Source organism: Hibiscus syriacus, unplaced genomic scaffold (genome assembly GCF_006381635.1).
Source record: "Hibiscus syriacus cultivar Baekdansim isolate YM2019G1 unplaced genomic scaffold, ASM638163v2 tig00012484_pilon, whole genome shotgun sequence".
NCBI lineage: Eukaryota > Viridiplantae > Streptophyta > Magnoliopsida > Malvales > Malvaceae > Hibiscus > Hibiscus syriacus.
This window is the reverse complement of record NW_024062282.1, coordinates 16,192-35,183: the sequence shown is the minus strand read 5'-3', so window position 1 is coordinate 35,183 and position 18,992 is coordinate 16,192. Positions and strand designations below refer to the sequence as shown.

General features: G+C 32.2%; 2 protein-coding genes, 1 non-coding gene and 1 pseudogene across 3 annotated transcripts; all 4 read right to left on the bottom strand.

Annotated features, from left to right (window-relative positions):
- Positions 1-5,620: 5,620 nt before the first annotated feature.
- LOC120205485 lies at positions 5,621-5,684 on the bottom strand. The gene has a single exon (XR_005524034.1). It is a non-coding gene; the product is annotated as a small nucleolar RNA snoR101 (small nucleolar RNA).
- Positions 5,685-6,725: 1,041 nt separating this feature from the next.
- On the bottom strand, positions 6,726-8,361 carry LOC120205477 (high mobility group B protein 2-like). Its single transcript, XM_039205342.1, has 8 exons — positions 8,122-8,361; positions 7,981-8,029; positions 7,738-7,845; positions 7,483-7,540; positions 7,340-7,384; positions 7,202-7,282; positions 7,020-7,112; positions 6,726-6,922 (listed from the first exon to the last, which is right to left on the bottom strand). The coding sequence occupies exons 2-8, from the start codon at positions 8,019-8,021 to the stop codon at positions 6,908-6,910; spliced, it is 441 nt and encodes a 146-aa protein (XP_039061273.1). The 5' UTR covers positions 8,022-8,029; positions 8,122-8,361; the 3' UTR covers positions 6,726-6,907.
- Positions 8,362-10,822: 2,461 nt separating this feature from the next.
- On the bottom strand, positions 10,823-14,599 carry LOC120205479 (annotated as a pseudogene).
- A 1,528-nt stretch (positions 14,600-16,127) lies between these two features.
- On the bottom strand, positions 16,128-18,538 carry LOC120205476. The gene is made up of 5 exons (XM_039205341.1): positions 18,431-18,538; positions 17,466-17,598; positions 16,966-17,062; positions 16,616-16,702; positions 16,128-16,429 (listed from the first exon to the last, which is right to left on the bottom strand). The coding sequence occupies exons 1-5, from the start codon at positions 18,492-18,494 to the stop codon at positions 16,295-16,297; spliced, it is 516 nt and encodes a 171-aa protein (XP_039061272.1). The 5' UTR covers positions 18,495-18,538; the 3' UTR covers positions 16,128-16,294.
- Positions 18,539-18,992: the final 454 nt, after the last annotated feature.

The window sequence follows — 18,992 nt, the reverse complement described above, 5'->3', positions numbered from 1 at the left end:
ATAAGAAAAGTGCATGAAGTTTCTTGTATGATATTCAGCATCGATACTGAATTTCTTCTTCATTTCATAGCATTGATGGCACATACCCATACTCATCATCCATTCATTGTATTGCTCAACTAAGTCACTAAACATCATCTAGAATATATTTTTCTAATAAAGTGGCAGTAGATTGTTTTCACAATGGTGGGAAAATATTTTTTTAATATTGATGCCGAAATGTAATATTAATTAAAACTAAGATTAGTGTATTATAATTTAAATAAGATAAAGTATAAAAAAAATATCCTTTAACGTTTGATTAAATAGTCATTTTAACACATATTCTTTGTTTTAAAGCATTTTAACCCCTAACGTTTCATTTTAAAAGAAAAATACCTATAATGTTTAACTAAATAGTTATTTTAGCTCTGGTTCTTTTTTGATCATTTTGGCCCCCCAACCTTTTATTTTAGAGTAAAAACCCCTATTTTAAAGAATTGTTTGTTTGCGGATTAATAATTTTTATTCACGTATAGGTCTTTTTACCCCAAAATAATGATATAACTTGTATTATATATTGTATTGGGTAATTTAATTGTAGCATATGAATTTATTTTGCATAATTTTATTGTATAAAAAATCTGATTTTATTATTTTTATTTACCACAATATAAATAAAATTTATTTCGGCAAATTTGTTTTGAGAAAGAATATCCTATTGTGATTATATATGAACGAGGACTACGCAAGAGGATATCTAGCCTTGTCTTGCATAGTTGCATTGCATGTATACATGAAAAAAAGAAGGAAAACGAGAATCACCTGAGAGTTGATGGGGCCTGTCTTTAAATAGGATTAACTATGTATTTAGTCACTCACCTATTTTCTTTGTTTCATTATGATCACTTACTATTTTATTTTTCAAAATCATTATTAATATTACGTTTTGGTTCTGTTTTGATACTCGTTAAAAAAAAACGGTGATGATGACATGTTATCATAAGGTAGAATGAAAACAAGAATCACTTGAGAGTTGATGGGTTCAGTCTTTAAATAGGGTTAACTGTGTTTTTGGTTGCTTGCCATTTCCTTGGTTCCATTACGATCACTAAACTATTTTGTTTTTCAAAATCATACCTAATATTACATTTTGGTTCCATTTTGATACTGGTTGTAAAAAAACGGTGGTGTTGACATGTCACCATAAAATAATGTCATGTCATTATTAAAAAAATTGTCCCTCTGTTTATTGTTTAACGACAAATAACCAAAACGAAATCGTAAAAATAGGTATGTGACTAAATACGTAATTTACCCTTAAGTATATAGTTTTATTTTTTAAAAATATTAAAATTTATATAAATAATATAGAGATAATTTTGTAAACATATAAAGGTGGTTCACTCTCTAGATAAATTTGGATTAATAATCATTATTGATTAGTCTAGATTGGGTATCATAAAGATTTATTATAAGGAAATTCTCCTAAATCCTAATCTAATTTATTTTATTATTAACATTAAGATTCGAACCCCTAATTTTACTTAAAAAATCTAATATATTGTCTCTCTAATTCAACTAATTACTGATAAATGTTAAATGAGAGGAATTTGAACCCATAACACATTCTATAAGGATACGACATTTAATCATTAAATTATACTATACAACTCTGAATATAGGTCTAACCTAATTTTATTTATTTATTTATTGTATTGCACATCTAATCCACCTAAACCCCATTTTAACAAAATGGATAAACTACATGTTTAGTACCTTAACTATCACTTTTGTTTCGTTTTGGTCACTCAACTGTTATCTTTTTCAAAATCATACTTAATGTTACATTTTGGATTTATTTTGGTCACCTATCGTTAAAAAACAAATAAAAATATTGATGTGACATCTTTAAAAAAAATTTCAAATCACCGTTAATTTTTTAACGGTGAGTGACTAAAATAAAACCAAAACGTAACATTATGTATGATTTAAAAAAAATAGTTGGATGGCCAAAACAAAATAAAAGTGATGGACATGTAGCTAACGAATGATCCTTTGACGATTACAACGATGCGGTCTATTTTTTTCTCAATGATAAGAAAATCAAATGCAATTAATTAATTAATTAAGAATATATATATTAGATAAAGAAATAAAAAGTGGGAAACAATGAGTCGTCAACGTGTATCATTGAGAGCTTTTGACAATTTCAAATACACGTTTGGGGGCATCATCCACTTCCCAAGACCTCGTCCAGCAAGACTAATTCTAGCTTTGTCATTAATTTATTTATTAAATATACTAATACTAGTAAATTAATTAATTAAAACTATAATGTTAGTTGATAGTTTGAAATTTTAATATAAACTCATCAAACAGCTTCAGTGGTTAAAGGGAGTATTGTTCTTCTTAGAGATGATGGATTCTAACAATAACAACAATTCATTTACTACTGAGATTGTTTGGATCGTATGATTGTATGATTAGAGATTTATATTAAATCTTCTACGACCAATAGGTTGAGATATGATTCAAATAATATAAAAAAGGTGTCACCTAATTAAATCAAGGATTTCTATGAATGAACATTAAAGAATAGGGGTTTATTTAGGTGAAAAATATTATAAGGGCTTGTTTAAATAAATCATAGTAGTTTAAGGATCTTTTTTAATATATAAGCCAAAATTAAACTTAATGTTGGAATAGAGAGGACATGAACATCGATCAAAATCAAGAGAGGGCAGGGGGTTAGAGGGGCTGGCCCCAAAATTTGGGAAAACTAATATATAATCCTTCAAAAATTTTAGTTTAGCATCTTAAAAAGTTTCAGAAATTCTTATATGTTTCAAAATTTTTGATGTTTTTAACTAAGCCCCTTCTTAAAAAATTTAAAAATTCTCATTAAATCTCAATTTTGATTTAATGGTATTTGAGGTCCTTAAACTTTTTCAAAAAATCATTGTGATCCTCAAACTACTTTTGCACTCAATATAACCCTCGAACTCAGAAAAAAGAGCCTAATGTGGACATTTAACCATCGATTTTGTCCTTGACCTCTATTGTGATAATTCTATATGTTGATATGGCGGTCTACGATACTGACATGACATTCCACAATGGTCAATGTTGTGACAAATGAAATAAATTGGTTTTTTTAGCTAAAAGGTTAAATTAGTTTTTTTTTAAATTTAAGCGTGTATTTAATTTTTAAGAAAAAAAAAAATATTAAAAAATTAAAAAATTAAATTACTAAATATATATATATATTGAAAATACTATTAAAAATATATCACAATCTATGAAATGAAAATTTATAAATTATTAAAAAAAAATTAAAAATACTCCATTCATTCTATAATTATTTTTTCTGAATTTTTGGGTCACATTAAGTGCAAAAATAATACGATGACCAATATAAATTTTTTTTTTTGGAAAAGTTTAAGATTCTCAAATACCATTAAGCCATTAATTTTTATTTAAACCTCTAATAATAATTTAAAGAATTTAAAATAAACCTTTCAACTTTAAAAAAAATAATTTAAAGTTTTTTTTGAAATAGACCCTTTCTCCAAATTCCGCCATTGGAGCAGAGCTTATATTTTTGTATAAACGTAAACTTGCTTAGCCGTACGAATGACGCGAGTCAAGAAAGTTTTGAGCGTGCCTTTAAAATGTGAAAGGAAGAAATAATGGAAAAGGACGTGTTGTTACCACGCATTTCTCTTCACTGTAGAAAAATGCGTGATGATTGTGGTCCTCTTCATCAAATTCAACCACTCTCTTTTTAATTCAATTAAGAAATTGCAATTTTTCAACCTTAGAAAATTTCCAACGCTCCTTCCAAAAAAAAACCATCGATAATTTATATATAACATTTTTCATAACTTTTTTTTATTGTAAGCCTTAAATCCTCGTAATCAAAGATGGGACTGTAGTCCCCCAACCCAAGAAAAAACATTTAATTTATATATAATTTAAGTATTTATGCAATATTATGAAATTATTCTCCTAATTTTAGAAAAGTTATGTTTTCCCTCTTCAAATTGAAATTTTGACTCATCCCTATTGGTAATATAACTTTCAGTTGCAACTGAAAAATTTTATAAATTTATATAACTTTCTAGATTGAATATAATAACATTTTAGATCAAAATTATCTTAATTTAGATTATCGCACACTAAAATTACCTATACAATTTCATAGGTCTTTGTTTGTTTGTTAATTTAGTTAGCTAACGTTTCAAAATAAATGCCAATGTGATGGATCCTAGCTGTTTGGATTATGATGGGTTCAGTCTACAAACAATTAATGAAGTAGGTTGGAAATTTGGGAACTCCACATAATGTTGTTGGCTATCCCCAATTACCAATCAAACTTTTTCTTTTTGAAAAAACACACGCACACATTGTAAATTTGTCGAAGACAAAGGAACAAGCTTTTCCTTCACATTCACATTGAAAAAACCTCTAATTCTTAATAAAATAAAGGGTAAACTACCTATTTGGTCATCCACTTATTATTTAGTTTCCATTTTAGTAATCCAACTCTTTTTTTTCAAAATTATAACTAACATTATATTTTGTTTCTATTTTAGTCATCCACAATTAAAAAATTAATAGTGATGCTGACATGATATTTTTTATTATTTTCAATGCTAATGGGACATTACCTTAATGTAATACATTAGTATCACTATTAGTCTTTTAACAATGGGTGACTAAAATAGCTAAAATAGAACTAAAACACAACATTAAGCATGATTTAATAAAACACAATAGTTAACTGATCAAAACAGAAACTAACTAATAGGTGGGTGATCAGATAAGTTGTTTACCCTAAAATAATCTGGAACATTTTTAATTTAGAATCAAACCTTTTTAATTGACAAAATCAGCCAACATGAGTTATATATATTGCAGTAACTACATAACAGGACAAAAACTGTCAATATGACCTTATGTTTGAAAATTCATCAATGGTTATTGTATTGTCATTTAGAACATCCCAAGCTTTAAAAATAGGCCTTAATTTCAGAATTTTAATTATCTTGAATTTTGAGAATAATCTGGTTGTACTTAATGTTGGCAAAAATTACTGCTATAAAAAAGTTAATATTGACTATCACAAAAAATAATAAAGAAATAAAGAAAATGATACAAATTATTGTGTCGTGAGTTATTACTCATCATGTTAAATTATTGTGTCCAAAGTACCAACATATGATATTATGTTAAATTAGTCGTCATTATGTACCTCAACACGAAAAACTACGCAAGATCATATGAGTTACATAATTCCAAATAGGTTGGCCATTCAAGGATGCATCAAACTTTATCACTCATCATGAACCGTTATCACTAGCCACTTATGGGAAATGATGATGAAGCCTATGTAATTAGTTGTCTTGTGTGCCAATAAGACAAGGTGGGGATGGAGTATTCGACGGGTTTGTTACATCCTAGACCTATATCAGAGTGATCATTGGAGAGTGTATCTGTGAATTTTATTGTTAGTTTGAACACTAAGACACAGCACAAAGCAGATCACTGATTTCAGTTCTAGTAGTGAGGGAGAGGAAAAAAAAGGTTTAGGAAGACGGAAGAAAATGTTTAAATGTAATATGTGGTGCAAGGAAAGAGCATCAGCACATATGCTTCTCAACATATGAACTTACCTGAAGTTCAGAGATCAAGTGTAGACATCATGTGCCCTAACTTTGCATCACAATTAAAATGTCATAAGTAAAAACAACATTTTACACGGACTAGATAATAATCTCACCACTTGCAATTTCAAAACACCAAAGAGTAAATTTCCCAAGATAATCATGACAACCAAAAGACTGTATTACACACACATATATGTCATGACATTGAAAATATTGCATTAGTGTTATATGTGGATTTTTATATATAGCTGGAAAATCAAAAGCCAAAATCACCAATCTGAAATCATTATATGGTTAGATTGTACGGAAGGCACCTCAAAAGCACCAAGGTTTACTATGGGACACTAACGACTCATTCCCAGCGAATCAAAAGGAAGATAACCCAACTACAAACAACTATTGGCTCATCAGCCTTTAAAGATTCCCCAAATCCGCATAATATATGAAAGAACCCTAAACCTTGAAATTAAATTATCGGGATAACGAAAACCAAAATTGAAATTGCAGTTAGCGAGTTCCAGGTGGGAATAATAGACAAGCAGATTCAGTACGAAAAATAAAAGGAGTTATTGAGATAAAACCTGTTAGAGGGAGGGCGAGTAGGACTTCGACTTAATCTTCATGGCAGAAACGGGGTACAGATCCACTATTAACTTTCTATCAAAAATATATTCATGGGCCTACTGTTATAACGCTCTCTTACGCCACCCATCAACCTGTTCTGAAAATTATTCAATCATTTTCACCCTAAATGTCATTATCAAGCTCTTATTCATTTTGACGAAATTTTATAAATTTAATACTAGTAGATTTATCATTGGACACGTCCTTTTACAATCAAGAAATATGATTTTTATAAATAGATCAACACTTTCCAAAATTAATAAAATCAACAAAATTCAAAACATTATGGAAGTTTAATTACGAAATTATAATTTTCACGCCACTTACTATATTTAATTAGGTTATCTACAAGTCTACTAAAATTGAAATAAAATAAATTTGGAGACCGACAAAGCCTAAAAGAGGGACTAAATTCTCTAAAAAAAGGATTAACCTATCTTAAGACTTTAGATGTAAAATACATATAGCAGCAAATTTCCCATCTACAACTTTCAATTTCAAAATGTCAAAAGAAACAAACAAGATTCAGAGTTACATTTTCCTTAAACGAAATATGCATTTAAAAGCATTAACATGAGATGATCAAACACTATCATAGCCTACTTTGATTATGCTACCCCCACCGGATCTTCCTAATCATCATCTTCCTGCATTTCAAAAAAGAAACAGACCCAATTCACTAGAGTTCCAAATAAACTATAAGATTAGTAACAACACCAAACTGAAACAAATTGCAAAACTCACATCTCCGCTGCCTTCATCATCATCTTCTTCTTTATCATTCACCTCGGACACAGACTTCTCAGACTCTACGTCTTCATTTTTGAGACACTCAGCCTAATATTAATCCGAAAGGGATCATTAGCTTTTATACCATTAAACAAATATCTAACAAAAGAGTAACTTCAAAGATAACATCAAATTACCTGTCTCTTACTGTAGGATTTCATGTTCTTTTCATACTCAACTTTCCGCTTCTCTGCCTTTTCAACATATGGTCGTTTTTCCTATAACCATCAATGTTAAATTAAAAAAGTCAACGCTGAAAAGAGCAAAATACTTGCAGCTTCCGACAGACTCTTCCATTTATCTCCACCACCTTTGCCAACCTGAATTTGAAACCAAACAGAGATATTAAGATAAACAAAACTAAAAGCAAAAAAATTGAAACCCGTAAGAAAACATGAAAATTATGGTCCAAACTTACTGCAGCAACGGATTTGTTTTTAGGATGCTCCTTCTTGTATTTCTCGCGGAATTCCTCCCTTGAATCACGAAACCAGCATTAACAAATTACATAAAATATGAAGGTAAATCAGCAAAATCGTCATCGAAAATCAACTTTGCTTTGACCATAAGAAGAATAGTTCAATTCACCTCTTCAATATAAACGCGAGAGTTTTGCACGAAGCAAACGCAATAAACCAAAAACATTAAGAAACAGGGATTCGTGAATGATTACATGAAAACGAAGAAGGCGCTAGCAGGTCTCTTTGGCTTATTTGGATCCTGAGCTGCCTTCCCTAATTTCTTTCCAGCCTTCTTGGTTGATTTCTCACTCACGGAGAGCCTGTTAGCGAATCAATGAAAAAATAAAATCAAAATAATGTGAAACGTAAATCCACATCATAATCGGAGCTCTTAAAAGACGCGATCTAAAGAAGCGACAAAAAAAACGAAAATATAAAAAGGATATAAGGCTTACTTAGCCCTCTTTGTATCCGACTTGGATTTACCTCCTTTCATGTTGAATCCTGCAATTAAAATCGCAAATTAGCAGTGAAATTATTATTATTTTTTAAACGTAAAAACTCGTTGAAGACAATTAGAATCGAAGGGAAAATACCTGGTAGTAAGCTGTAGGGTTAGGGTTAAAGGAAGAGAGGGAAGAGAGATGGGCATAGGGAATAAAAGAGCGATAGAAATAGAGGGATGTATGTTGAGAAATGAGGGGCCGAAACTCGAAAGGCGGATATATTATCAAGTTGGGGGGGAAATTGAAATTCAATTGCATCCGAAATGAGAATTAGGGGGTTTAGGCGGGATTTGGGACTTCCAGGCCACGTAATTGATCCGTGTGCTTTCATCTTATTGGCTTCGTGACTCCCGGGTTTGTATAATTCAAATTTTATTTAAAAATTTTGAATTAGGTTGATTTTATAAAATTTGGGTTAGATCAGGTTATTCGAAATCTATTTAAATTTAATTATAAATATTTATAATATTAAGATACTATTTAATTTTAATTGTCTTCTATTATCGATATATATATATATCTTCATTTTTTTCATATATTATATATATCATTGAGAATTAAGATATCCGACACAAACTTGAAAATTAATCTCATAATTATTAAAAATTTGGAATTATTTGAGTTATTCAAATTTTATTTTAAAACTCGACTTGAATTTAAAATTTTTACTAATTAAATATATAAAATCATGAATAGTATGGAATTGAGTCAAATTTATTTTTATTGAATTGAGTCAAAATTTTAATTTTTTTAATTAATCATTGGTATTCGATTATTGACCGACTAATTCAGACCTAGTACCGCAGAGGCGAGGGCGACCCTCCCAAACCAATTTCCTCCATTCGTAAATGTCAGAATTCGAACCTTTGACCTTGCTTAAAGGATCTAGTGTCTCATCCTACTAGACCAACTGGTTGTTGGTTAAAAATTTAATTTTTTTAATCGAACGACTTTACTAACACCTAGTTGGGCATTGGGCTAAATAGGTGAAATGTTGTGCCACCGCCCCGAATCAATGGTTTGAGATGTATCAGGCCTGATCCGGCTTAATCGCAGCCCAATTCATTTATTTCTTTCGGCATTAAAAGAAAGGCATAGTACAAATATATATATTTGATTAAATAATTATTTTGACCTCTACTTTTATAGAGTGTGTACTGTAGGGCCGTGGGCAACTATCCCATTCCAGTTTACTCTAATCGCAAATGTCAAGGTTCGAACTCCTGACTTTGCTTAAAAAATCTAGTATCTCATCTCACTAGATCAACTAATTGTTGGTAGAATATTTTGATACTTAATATTTCTTTTTGAGACAAAAAACTCCTCCCTAGACTAAAAAATTTAGTCAATAAATGTTAACACTCCAAAATATAGGTCTTTTTACCTTAAAATGAAATATTTGAGGCCTCCAACAAAAAAAATAAGAGTTAAAGTGACTATTTAGTCCAACATTAGGGCCCTTATTCCTAAAATGTAATGTCGAGAGCAATAATACTCAAAAAATATATGATTAAATTAATTATTTAGCGGTTTAAATGTTAAGCAGTTTGATATCGCTTAAGCAAGATTTTAAGTTCGAGTCCTTGCATATGCATAAATGGGAGACTCACCTACCAGTATCAACTGTGCAACGTGGGTCGATCTGGATTAATCAATACAGCCTTGGAACCAGGAAAGAAAAAAATTAATCAAACATTTTACATTATACCTAAAAAAAACTACGAATTACCCTCTCATTTATATCAGATCCTCAATTATACTAAATATACAATTCACTTCGAATTACGAACATTAAGTATATGTTTCTTTTGAGTTCATGTTTGGTATAAAATTACTTCCTTTGTTTTAAAATTTATATAAGACTATATATTTGAAATTTATAAGGATTATGTTTGTATGCGATTTATATATGAAATATATTAAAATTATTTTTTTGCAAATAATTTATATTAATTTTTTAAAAATATTTAGTTTTTTTTATTTCACATTATTAAGAATTCAAATATAATTTAAATTAACTTATTTTTATTTTCCAATATCATATTTAAAATAAATATTTTAATCTTCATATATTTTTTAGAGTAATGTGAAACAATTGAAATTAAAAAATTATGTTTTTTCCACTTTACTTTAAAAAGTTTTTTTTATGAAAGACACATTTCAATAAAACATTAATGTAAAGTTCGGGTTGTTTGTTTGCCTCTTAATGAAATCATTTAGCGCTGAATGCTGAACGATTTAGCATTCAACGCGTTTGTTTCGCACCTCTGAATGATTCAGAACAAAAATACATTCTGAATGATTCAGAGTCATTATCAAACAACATGTCACATTCAGAGTTAATTCATACAGAGCCTCTGAATTATTCAGCATTTGAATCATTCAGTACTTAATAATTCTGAAGTAAACAAACAAACTTTTTAAAGATGTTCAACGTGATAAAATTTATCAATTTCTAAGAAATTTATTTCAAATGTGATTTTGGTGAATGGAGATGGATAAATAATTTTTACATGTAGTTTAAAAGTTAAAACATACTTAAAAGATAAAATTACATTTTTCGTTATTTTTAATATAATATTTGTCTAACTACAAAATCATGAAAAACCCATTATTTTTATTGGACTAAATCAGCCGTAAATACCTCCTTCACTCGTAACTGTTGTAGTCACAGTTGTAATTGTGATTATGGTATCCTAATTGTGAATGTTGTAAATGTTACGATATGATTTATTTCTTAAAAATAACTATTTGAAAAATGTTATGAACTAGTTTTTCAATGGCCAATGATAGCAATTATTTAATTAACTAAAAACTGCTTCAACATATCTCTCAAGGCTCAGTTTATTTACACAGGACAGAAGTAAGCAGACGAAGGAACAAAGAAAAAAAACTGAGCCTTTAAGCAGACGAAGGAACAAAAGGAAAAAAAAGGTCGAACATCGAATCCTGCCAATCCGTACAACCGTACAAGACAACACCGAGTTATCTCAGATGTACAGGATTTAATAACTCGTAAAAATCACACGCTAAATGATAAGCATGTCCTTTAACGTTGATGGATGTTAGCCTGCAGCCTCCACAGCTACTTGGGAGAAAAATGTCACCACCGTTTTGCCCTCCGATGTCTTTATGCACAACCCCTCTTCCTTCTATCGACTTTTTAATCAGTTTCCATCCAGCACACCCTTTAGAAAATTCAGCCCTTCCGCCGATATGCTCTTCCGAACACAGAACTGGGGTATTTCTTTTCGTGGCGGAGGGTCAGAGGAGAAGCAAACCACGATTACCGTTAAATTATCGCAAGTGTTGTGTTTCAGTTCTTCCCTGACAAGCTCTCTCGAACATCTTTCGGGATCATTATGAAACATCAGCTCCTTCCTTGCCATAGTCACAGCACACTGGCTGCTCATAACATCCCACAGCCCATCACATCCCATTATCAAGAATTCATCCTCCTCACTTAACTCTGACTCCTGCAACTCCGGCTCTGCACTTAAAGGATAGGCAGATCCTTTTGGCCCCTTCATGTGCCAATCTCCGAGTGCTCGTGCCACAGATAATTGACCATTGAGGTAGCCAACATAAATTACTCCGCCAAGCTTCTCAATTCTTAGTCTCTCAGACGTGCAATTAGGTTTGTGGTCCTCGGACATTTCTACTGCTCTACCCCGCCTTCCAAACACAGCTCGACAATCCCCCGCTTTTGCAATTAATAAGGTCCTGTGAAGAGAAAGTAATGTTAGAGTCTTAGAGGTAGCCAAATCCTTGCTTTCTCAATACAACATAATGGCTTCGTAAATGACTTCAGGTTCGACTTGTAAACTAACATAACCTGTCAGATGCTTAAAATATTCCCAGTTAACATTGTATACAAGTTTTAACCTACTTGAATTTTTACAGAATTGCTTGTAATGTTAGAAGAATACGCTTTGAATCATTAGCTTTTTGTCTTCATTTTTCTAAATATTCCTTACATCTAACCTTTTGAATGAAACCAATAAATGTAGTTTACCATGCTTGTTTTAATGCAGACCTTTTCGTGTCACGACTCGATGAAGGAAAAAATAATAAATGTAATATACCATGTCTTGTTTCAATGAAAGACCTTCCCATGCCATTCTTCTAAAAGGAAAATTACCGGTGCAGATCTGTTGTTAACTAACCTTTCGAAAATAAGTGCAATTAATGCAGTGGTGCCGGAGGATATATCAAGAGAACTAGCATCTGCAAATGAATAATCAGCTCTTAGAAAAGCACTCTTGATTGCCATCTCCACACAAATTGGAAAATGTGAGTCTTCAATTATGAATTTAAGGATATTTTTCCTAATAAGGCTGCATCTGTTCCTCCGTGACCATCAAAAACCTGTCCACGTGCATTGGCAAGAATCAGTTCACGAGTAATGGAGAACGACTCCAATGCCACCTTTCAAGGTAGTTGTAAACGAAAGAACCAACAACATATAATAGAACTGACATGTCCAGACACCTTTAACTTAACCACAAAGTAGCAAAGAATAAAGAAGGAAGAAGATCAAAGGGAGAAAATTACTATAAAGTAATATCTATCAGGGACAAAGGATTTTGTACTTAAAAAACTTGTGGTTTTGCTAACGTAAGATCTAGCTGCAGTTTATGATGTCAGAGATGATAACCATATTATCCAGACTGTTCATTTTCCTTGAAACCTGTGCATGACGTAACATTCGGGCATGGTTATAGGGCTATGGTCCTCCAAATATATGGAAAAACTTGGAAAAAAACATTAATTACACCGTGTTGGACACATAATACTAGATACTCCAAGTTAGGTTAACATAAGAAACTAATGCACATGGTTCCTACGTCTTCCCTTTTTTCTTTCTCCCCCCCCCTCCTTCCCCTTTTGACCTGGATAAAATCTCTAGATTCCCTACTGTTTTTTTAATGGAATGTGCTCCAAACACCGCAGCTAAACATTCTTCAATATTAACCACGCAAAGGTAAATATAGAGAATGATATTGGCAGAAGCTATATCAATGAGGAAACATGTTTTTTACCGACTAACAAACATACCACATAGACTAGCTGAAGGAGGTGCAGAAACTAAATGCCATTATATAACATTCCCTACTTGAAATGATAATGAAGAGGTTCGGTAAAAGATTATGTATGAAACACCCTTGTCAGATATATGGAAGATTCTAACATGATCATACCCCGTAGAAAGCTCCAGGAGAAGGACCCTCGGCAGTTGTCCCCAAATGTCCAATAAGATCATCTATGCAAATGTGTTCATCCTCCATATACTGTTTGGGTCCCATTTCAGCACAACTTCCTGATCGTAGCATGGGCAAAAACTAGTTCTTTTCATTAGAAGTTGACTTGTGGACTCTAATACCAATATCCAATTCCTGGAGGAGGAAAAAGAAATGCGAGAGAAAAGGAAGGGAACAAATCTAGCAGGTACAAGTTAAACAAGTGGAATGAAATTGCTAAATCTGATTCAATCTTCAGCCACTTCTGAATTAATGATCCAACAAAACATCAAACTAAATCAATTTAAAATCATGCTCAAGATGACATGTTTCAACAAAATACAAACAGTTATAGAATTTTTCTGAACAAAATACAACCCTTCTCCAAAAATCTCAGTCAGATTAGAGAAAGTGATGGAAGTTTACACAGCACCAATGCAGATCAGCTAGGCCTTATGAATACTTCAAGATGATATCATTTATTCCAAAAAATGTCAGCAGGTTTCTATGAGCAAAACAGACCTAGATCATCAGGATTGGAATGGATTACAACTACATGTAAATTTTCTAAGTAATTCAAAACTAATTAATAAGCCTTATGACAACCGTTAAGATTTTATGTTCATTTAGAAAGTCCTTAAAGATCAGGCAGGCCCATGATATTCAATAAGGATCGAAGAGGGATCAGAAGAGATCAAACATACCAAATTAACCTCCGCAATCAACTTCGCCGAACCAATGTGGAATTGTGCATACCCGAGAGGTGGCGGGGAGGTTTACCAAGGGAGACTCGTTTTACATAATCCAAAGTCTCACTTTTATATCTGATCCATTATCCTTACTATAACTATCTTCTATGATTCCACATGGAGGTGTAAAATCCATATCCGCCGCCATATTCCTTTCCCGACCATAAATTAAAGATATCGAACAAACCCTTTCAAGTTCTAAATAGCAATCCTTTTTTCTAGAATTCTCAAGGCAAAAGGTTCCGAACCCAACCAAATCCTGATGCAGCGTATCAGGGATCCTTCAAATCAAGCTTGAAGATTCAAATATAGCCAAACTCAAGTTTCTTACCACACAGATAAAATAATCCAAGCAATCAAATGCCTGACGAAATCCCAACCTAAAGGAATCTTATACTTTGTGCATCAGGGTTCCTTGGCAACAATTCAGAAATCTGAGAAAACCAATTCACTGTGTAAAGATGTAATAGTTCTAAAAATATCAAGAACCTGAGTAAACTTCGAGATCAAACTAACCTAACCCAGATGGAATCAAGAGAAAGAAAAATTCAAACTTTATAGGATAAATAAGCCTAAGCCTTCAATTACCTTTGAATCAAGCTATCCAACAGACAACCTAAAATTTGGATTTTTGTAGTCACTCAAAGCTGTTGCAAGAATTTCTTCAAAAGAAAAAAGAACCCCCAGATCAGAACTGGAGAGAAAATAAGCGAAATCCTCACAAAGGGTCTCTTTGTGCTTTGCCTATGCCCTTTTTTTAGCGCTTTTTTTTTCTGGGTAAGTTTATCCAAAGGAAACAGAGAGCAGAAATGAGGAATGAAAAAACAAAGGTAAAAAATTGGTGCAGCTGTTGTTTGTTCTTTGTTGCTAATGGTAAAGTGGATGGCAACCGGGGATTCACGGTAATCCGGTGGATCTAATAAGCAGTCGCGTGCCGAAGATGGCGTTTGTGGCTTTTAATAATTGGTGGGAACTCTTGGTTTACCGGTTAGTTGCGTCCCTAACTTCCTAGCCGTTGGATCCCTCATAAAATCTGATGCATTATGACCTTCATAATTGATGTGTTTTGTAATTTGTCAAATTTAGCTCAGTTTCAGCTACGTCTAAATTCTAATTAGACATTATCGACTCGATTTTTAACTAAACTTGATTAAAAGTAATACATTTATTCATATCAGAGTCTATATTTAGTTAATTCTAAGACTAAACCTAAGTTTATTATGTCGTCATGAATAAGTATATGCCACATAGGTATAACGGTTCAACGTGTTTAATAGACATGTGATGAATGCATGTTTAATTTTCCCCAAAGTGCCCTTGCACTATTTTAATTTTTTTCAAAATGACCACAAACGAAATTTTCAGAATAAAAACTGGGTTTGAGATAACATTTTAGATGGTGGTGAAGAACTGAAGATTCAGATTTTTTTTTTTTATAGAAGTTGGAAGTCTCATTAAAAACTCCCTTCGTATTCGTTCACATACTAAAAGTATGTTAACGAACATTGGAAGGAAGAAAAGAATACCTCAAATTTTATTGATAATAATACCCGATACAAAAGACACCACGGAATATCCTCTCATGGTGATGTACACCATTACAACAAACACCTTAACCCTATATAACCTCATCCAAAGCCACAATCTAATCACCTTCTAATTACACCACTAGCAGTAGGATTAAAACAACGCAACAAAACATAATACAAATTAAAAGCAATACCTACAACCATATAGATAAAAACAAAACCACAATTGAAGAGACAAGATCTAATGAGACTCGTATTCTTCAGGAGCCCAAGAGTTTGGTTTGAATGAAGGCTCTATCTCATGCACCATGACCTTGAAGAAGTTGTCACCAACCTTCAATTCCACCTCGCATCAATTCTCGCATCAGCCTTTATGAGACTTGAATTTTTACCCGATCAAAAGATGATGGAGACTGACAACTTTCGTCGATAGCTAGTAATAAACCCCACTTATCAACAATGTTCTTGAAAGTATCCCAATTCCATGCGTGAAAAGGAACACCCTCGCAAATTAACAATACTCGACGACACTCCATTACCAAACTCTCTAATATCTAATATCATTTTGACGTTTGAAATTTGAAGGAAGAAGGGTAGTATATAACATATTGAAGAGGCAGTGTTACAGTGTTTACCGGAAAACAGGACAATTACAATAGATTCACATATTATTTCATATCAAGGATATAATAATACCAGTTGAAGTGTTAAACCAGCATCTGAATAATATAGCAATGTAGTTCGTTCATATGGCAGGTTCAATTTCATCACTGTTTACAGTAATTCCATTCGGGGCATCTTCGGATCGAAGCTGAGCGGAAACGTCATCAATAGCAGAGTTCAGCTGAGCAATCTTCTCGGTCAGTATCTTCCGTGTTTTCTGCACAACAAAACCCAATTACTATCATTCTTCTTTAAACTAAAACCTATAAACTTTAGGGTAAACATTTTATTAAGTAAAGTAATCACTGGCGCTTTAATTCCGAAGCACTCGGATATGCAGGCCATTCCCTAATCCTTGGAAGCCAATAATTACAGACAAATAAAAAAGGGGTTTTGGGGTTACCTCCAAAGCTTTTTCTTCATCATATATGAATTTAGGCAGTCTCTTCATTTGATCCTTTCTATCAGCTCCAGCTAGTGCCTTGCTGATCTATTGAAGGAAACCCAAATCAATCATCAAATAAGTCATGAAAATTAATACTACAGATGTACAAAAGGTCAAACAAACAATAGTTCCCATAGTGCCGGAACGTAGGTTTTTAATTATCGAAAACAGAAAAATCAGGATCAATTTAAGACCAGAACTATAGTTGTGGAGCATAGCCGAATGATATAAATAGAGGCATTTTACTTGAGAAGAAAAACAGTTAATTATTTAGTGCAATTTGTATCCATTTGGAATGCTAATATCACCTGAGGAGCAAATACACATCCGAGTGCACCAACCACAAGTCCTCCCAAAATAAAACCACCGACAAAGATGCTTGCACTGCTTGGCCTTTCACTATCACTAAGAACAAAAGATGCAGAGGACTCCCACTGAGTATTTCTGTAATTTTAATGTTTGCAACATTACATTCGAAAACACAACAGAAGAGGAAACGGGAATAACACACAAGCATACAAACTTATGTTACTCGGACTTAGATACGGACGTCAGTTATAACAATGTGTAAGACGGGTATATTCAAAAAAAATTCCAAGTATTTGGAGGGTCCTTGGAGTGTCATGTCTCCACGTCCAATCCCAAATGTGTCTAAATAGATACTTCAAGATATATATTTTTTAAAGTTGGATTGACATAGAACTTAATTATTTAGTTGATAATGCTTTCAACAGTAGCTTATGGTTACAGGACTACGCATACGAACCATTAAGCCTCTCTGTGCTCCAAACTTGATCAAATATGATACCTGTAGGAAGCTCGAACTGTTACTGGATTTCTAGAGGTAGAAAGATGAAGTTTTCCTAAACGATTAGAATTGAATGACAAGTTTGCGGGAATAGCAGACCCAAAGCTTTGATCTGCTGTCTTTAGATGTGTGCCTAGACAAAAACAAGAAGCAGAGAAAGGAATGAACAAGAGTAATACAACTTTGGTGTACACATGCAATAGAGATTAGAATTAATGTTAAAAAAGATCTGAGCTGCTGAACTAAAACGAACAATCACGAACATCGAGTCTAACAGTTAATTCTTCAACCAAGGTACTACTATAGCACATCCTACCAGTCTCTATCTTTTAAAGTACCCATAGTCCCCCAAAAGCTTATATTAAAGCAAAAGCGCTTGAACCTACAAGCTCCAAACTGTTCTAAGAGTCAATCGACATCTCTCTTTCATCTTTAGCTTAAAGCATTTTCAGTCAATTATTTCCCCAGGTTTAATGGTACACGATACCAATTTTTTTAAAGAAATATGCTAATAAAATTAAGAACTCCATATTTATTGATACAAAAGAAAAAACAAAGGCCAGCCGTAATTATTCTACCACCCTCCCACAGCTTCAATATTGAAAAATGAATTAAAGTTCACGGAAACAACTAAGATTATATTATTTTAAAAGAAATCTGCTTTAATATCTTCCTTTTTTCACAGAACAATAATAACAAATAAAAAAAATAAAAAGTACAGTTTAGGGCAATCGAAATCAAACAGGGTCTTGAAAGAAGGAAAAAGAATCATGTGAATGACTAGAATAGTACTAATCAAAGCTAAAAATTTTCATCTACTGAAACAAACCTGATGACTTAAGCAAGAAAGAACAAAATTTTATTATGCATTAGAGCTTAGAAGCTGAATCGTGCTCCATTTAAAATAAAATAAAATGAATTAACAACGAAAAGAAAGATGAAAAAAGGGGAAGGAAAACAATTACCAGAAGAAGATAGTTGGATTGGTAGATTTGGGGATGAAACCAAAGAATTTGAAAGGATACTCATACTTTTAAGAGTGGGAGAGATGCAACTGTACAAGAAGCAGATGAGAATGGATTCGGGGAGAGTTGATTTTGAGTTTTGATTAGCCCTGGGTGGTGGTGTTGGGCCAGCCCTAACTTCTATGGCACCAGTTGTTTGCTTACATTTCTGAATTTAAGATATTTTATCTGTTTTTGGAGCATCATGCATGGGATGGGGTTTGATTTTTGTCATCTTCTTTGAATGGAACTACGAAATTTGATATTGCAATTGCCATAATACCTTGGGTAGTTCTCTGAATGATAATGGATAGTGTGGATATTACAATTTTTAATAATACTCCTATTTAAATTTAAATAGATTAATTATTATTTAATTTGTATTATTGCTTCTTAGACATTTTCAAAGTAGTAACAAAATATTCGTAAACACTATCAATATCTATAAGATAGGGATCATCTAAACATCAAACCATCCGATGTAAAGATGGTTTTTAGTGCTAATTATTTAGATATAGAAGCA

Excerpts from the sequence above, each read along its gene's own strand:
- LOC120205476 (XM_039205341.1), bottom strand. The coding sequence starts at position 18,494 with ATGAGTATCCTTTCAAATTCTTTGGTTTCATCCCCAAATCTACCAATC. Across the intron at positions 17,599-18,430 it reads AATCCAACTATCTTCTTCTG|GCACACATCTAAAGACAGCA; the intron begins GTAATTGTTTTC and ends GTTTTTGTCTAG. Across the intron at positions 16,430-16,615 it reads ATGAAGAAAAAGCTTTGGAG|AAAACACGGAAGATACTGAC; the intron begins GTAACCCCAAAA and ends TTTGTTGTGCAG.
- LOC120205477 (XM_039205342.1), bottom strand. The coding sequence starts at position 8,021 with ATGAAAGGAGGTAAATCCAAGTCGGATACAAAGAGGGCTAA. Across the intron at positions 7,541-7,737 it reads AGCGCCTTCTTCGTTTTCAT|GGAGGAATTCCGCGAGAAAT; the intron begins GTAATCATTCAC and ends TCGTGATTCAAG. Across the intron at positions 7,283-7,339 it reads GGAAGAGTCTGTCGGAAGCT|GAAAAACGACCATATGTTGA; the intron begins GCAAGTATTTTG and ends TGATGGTTATAG.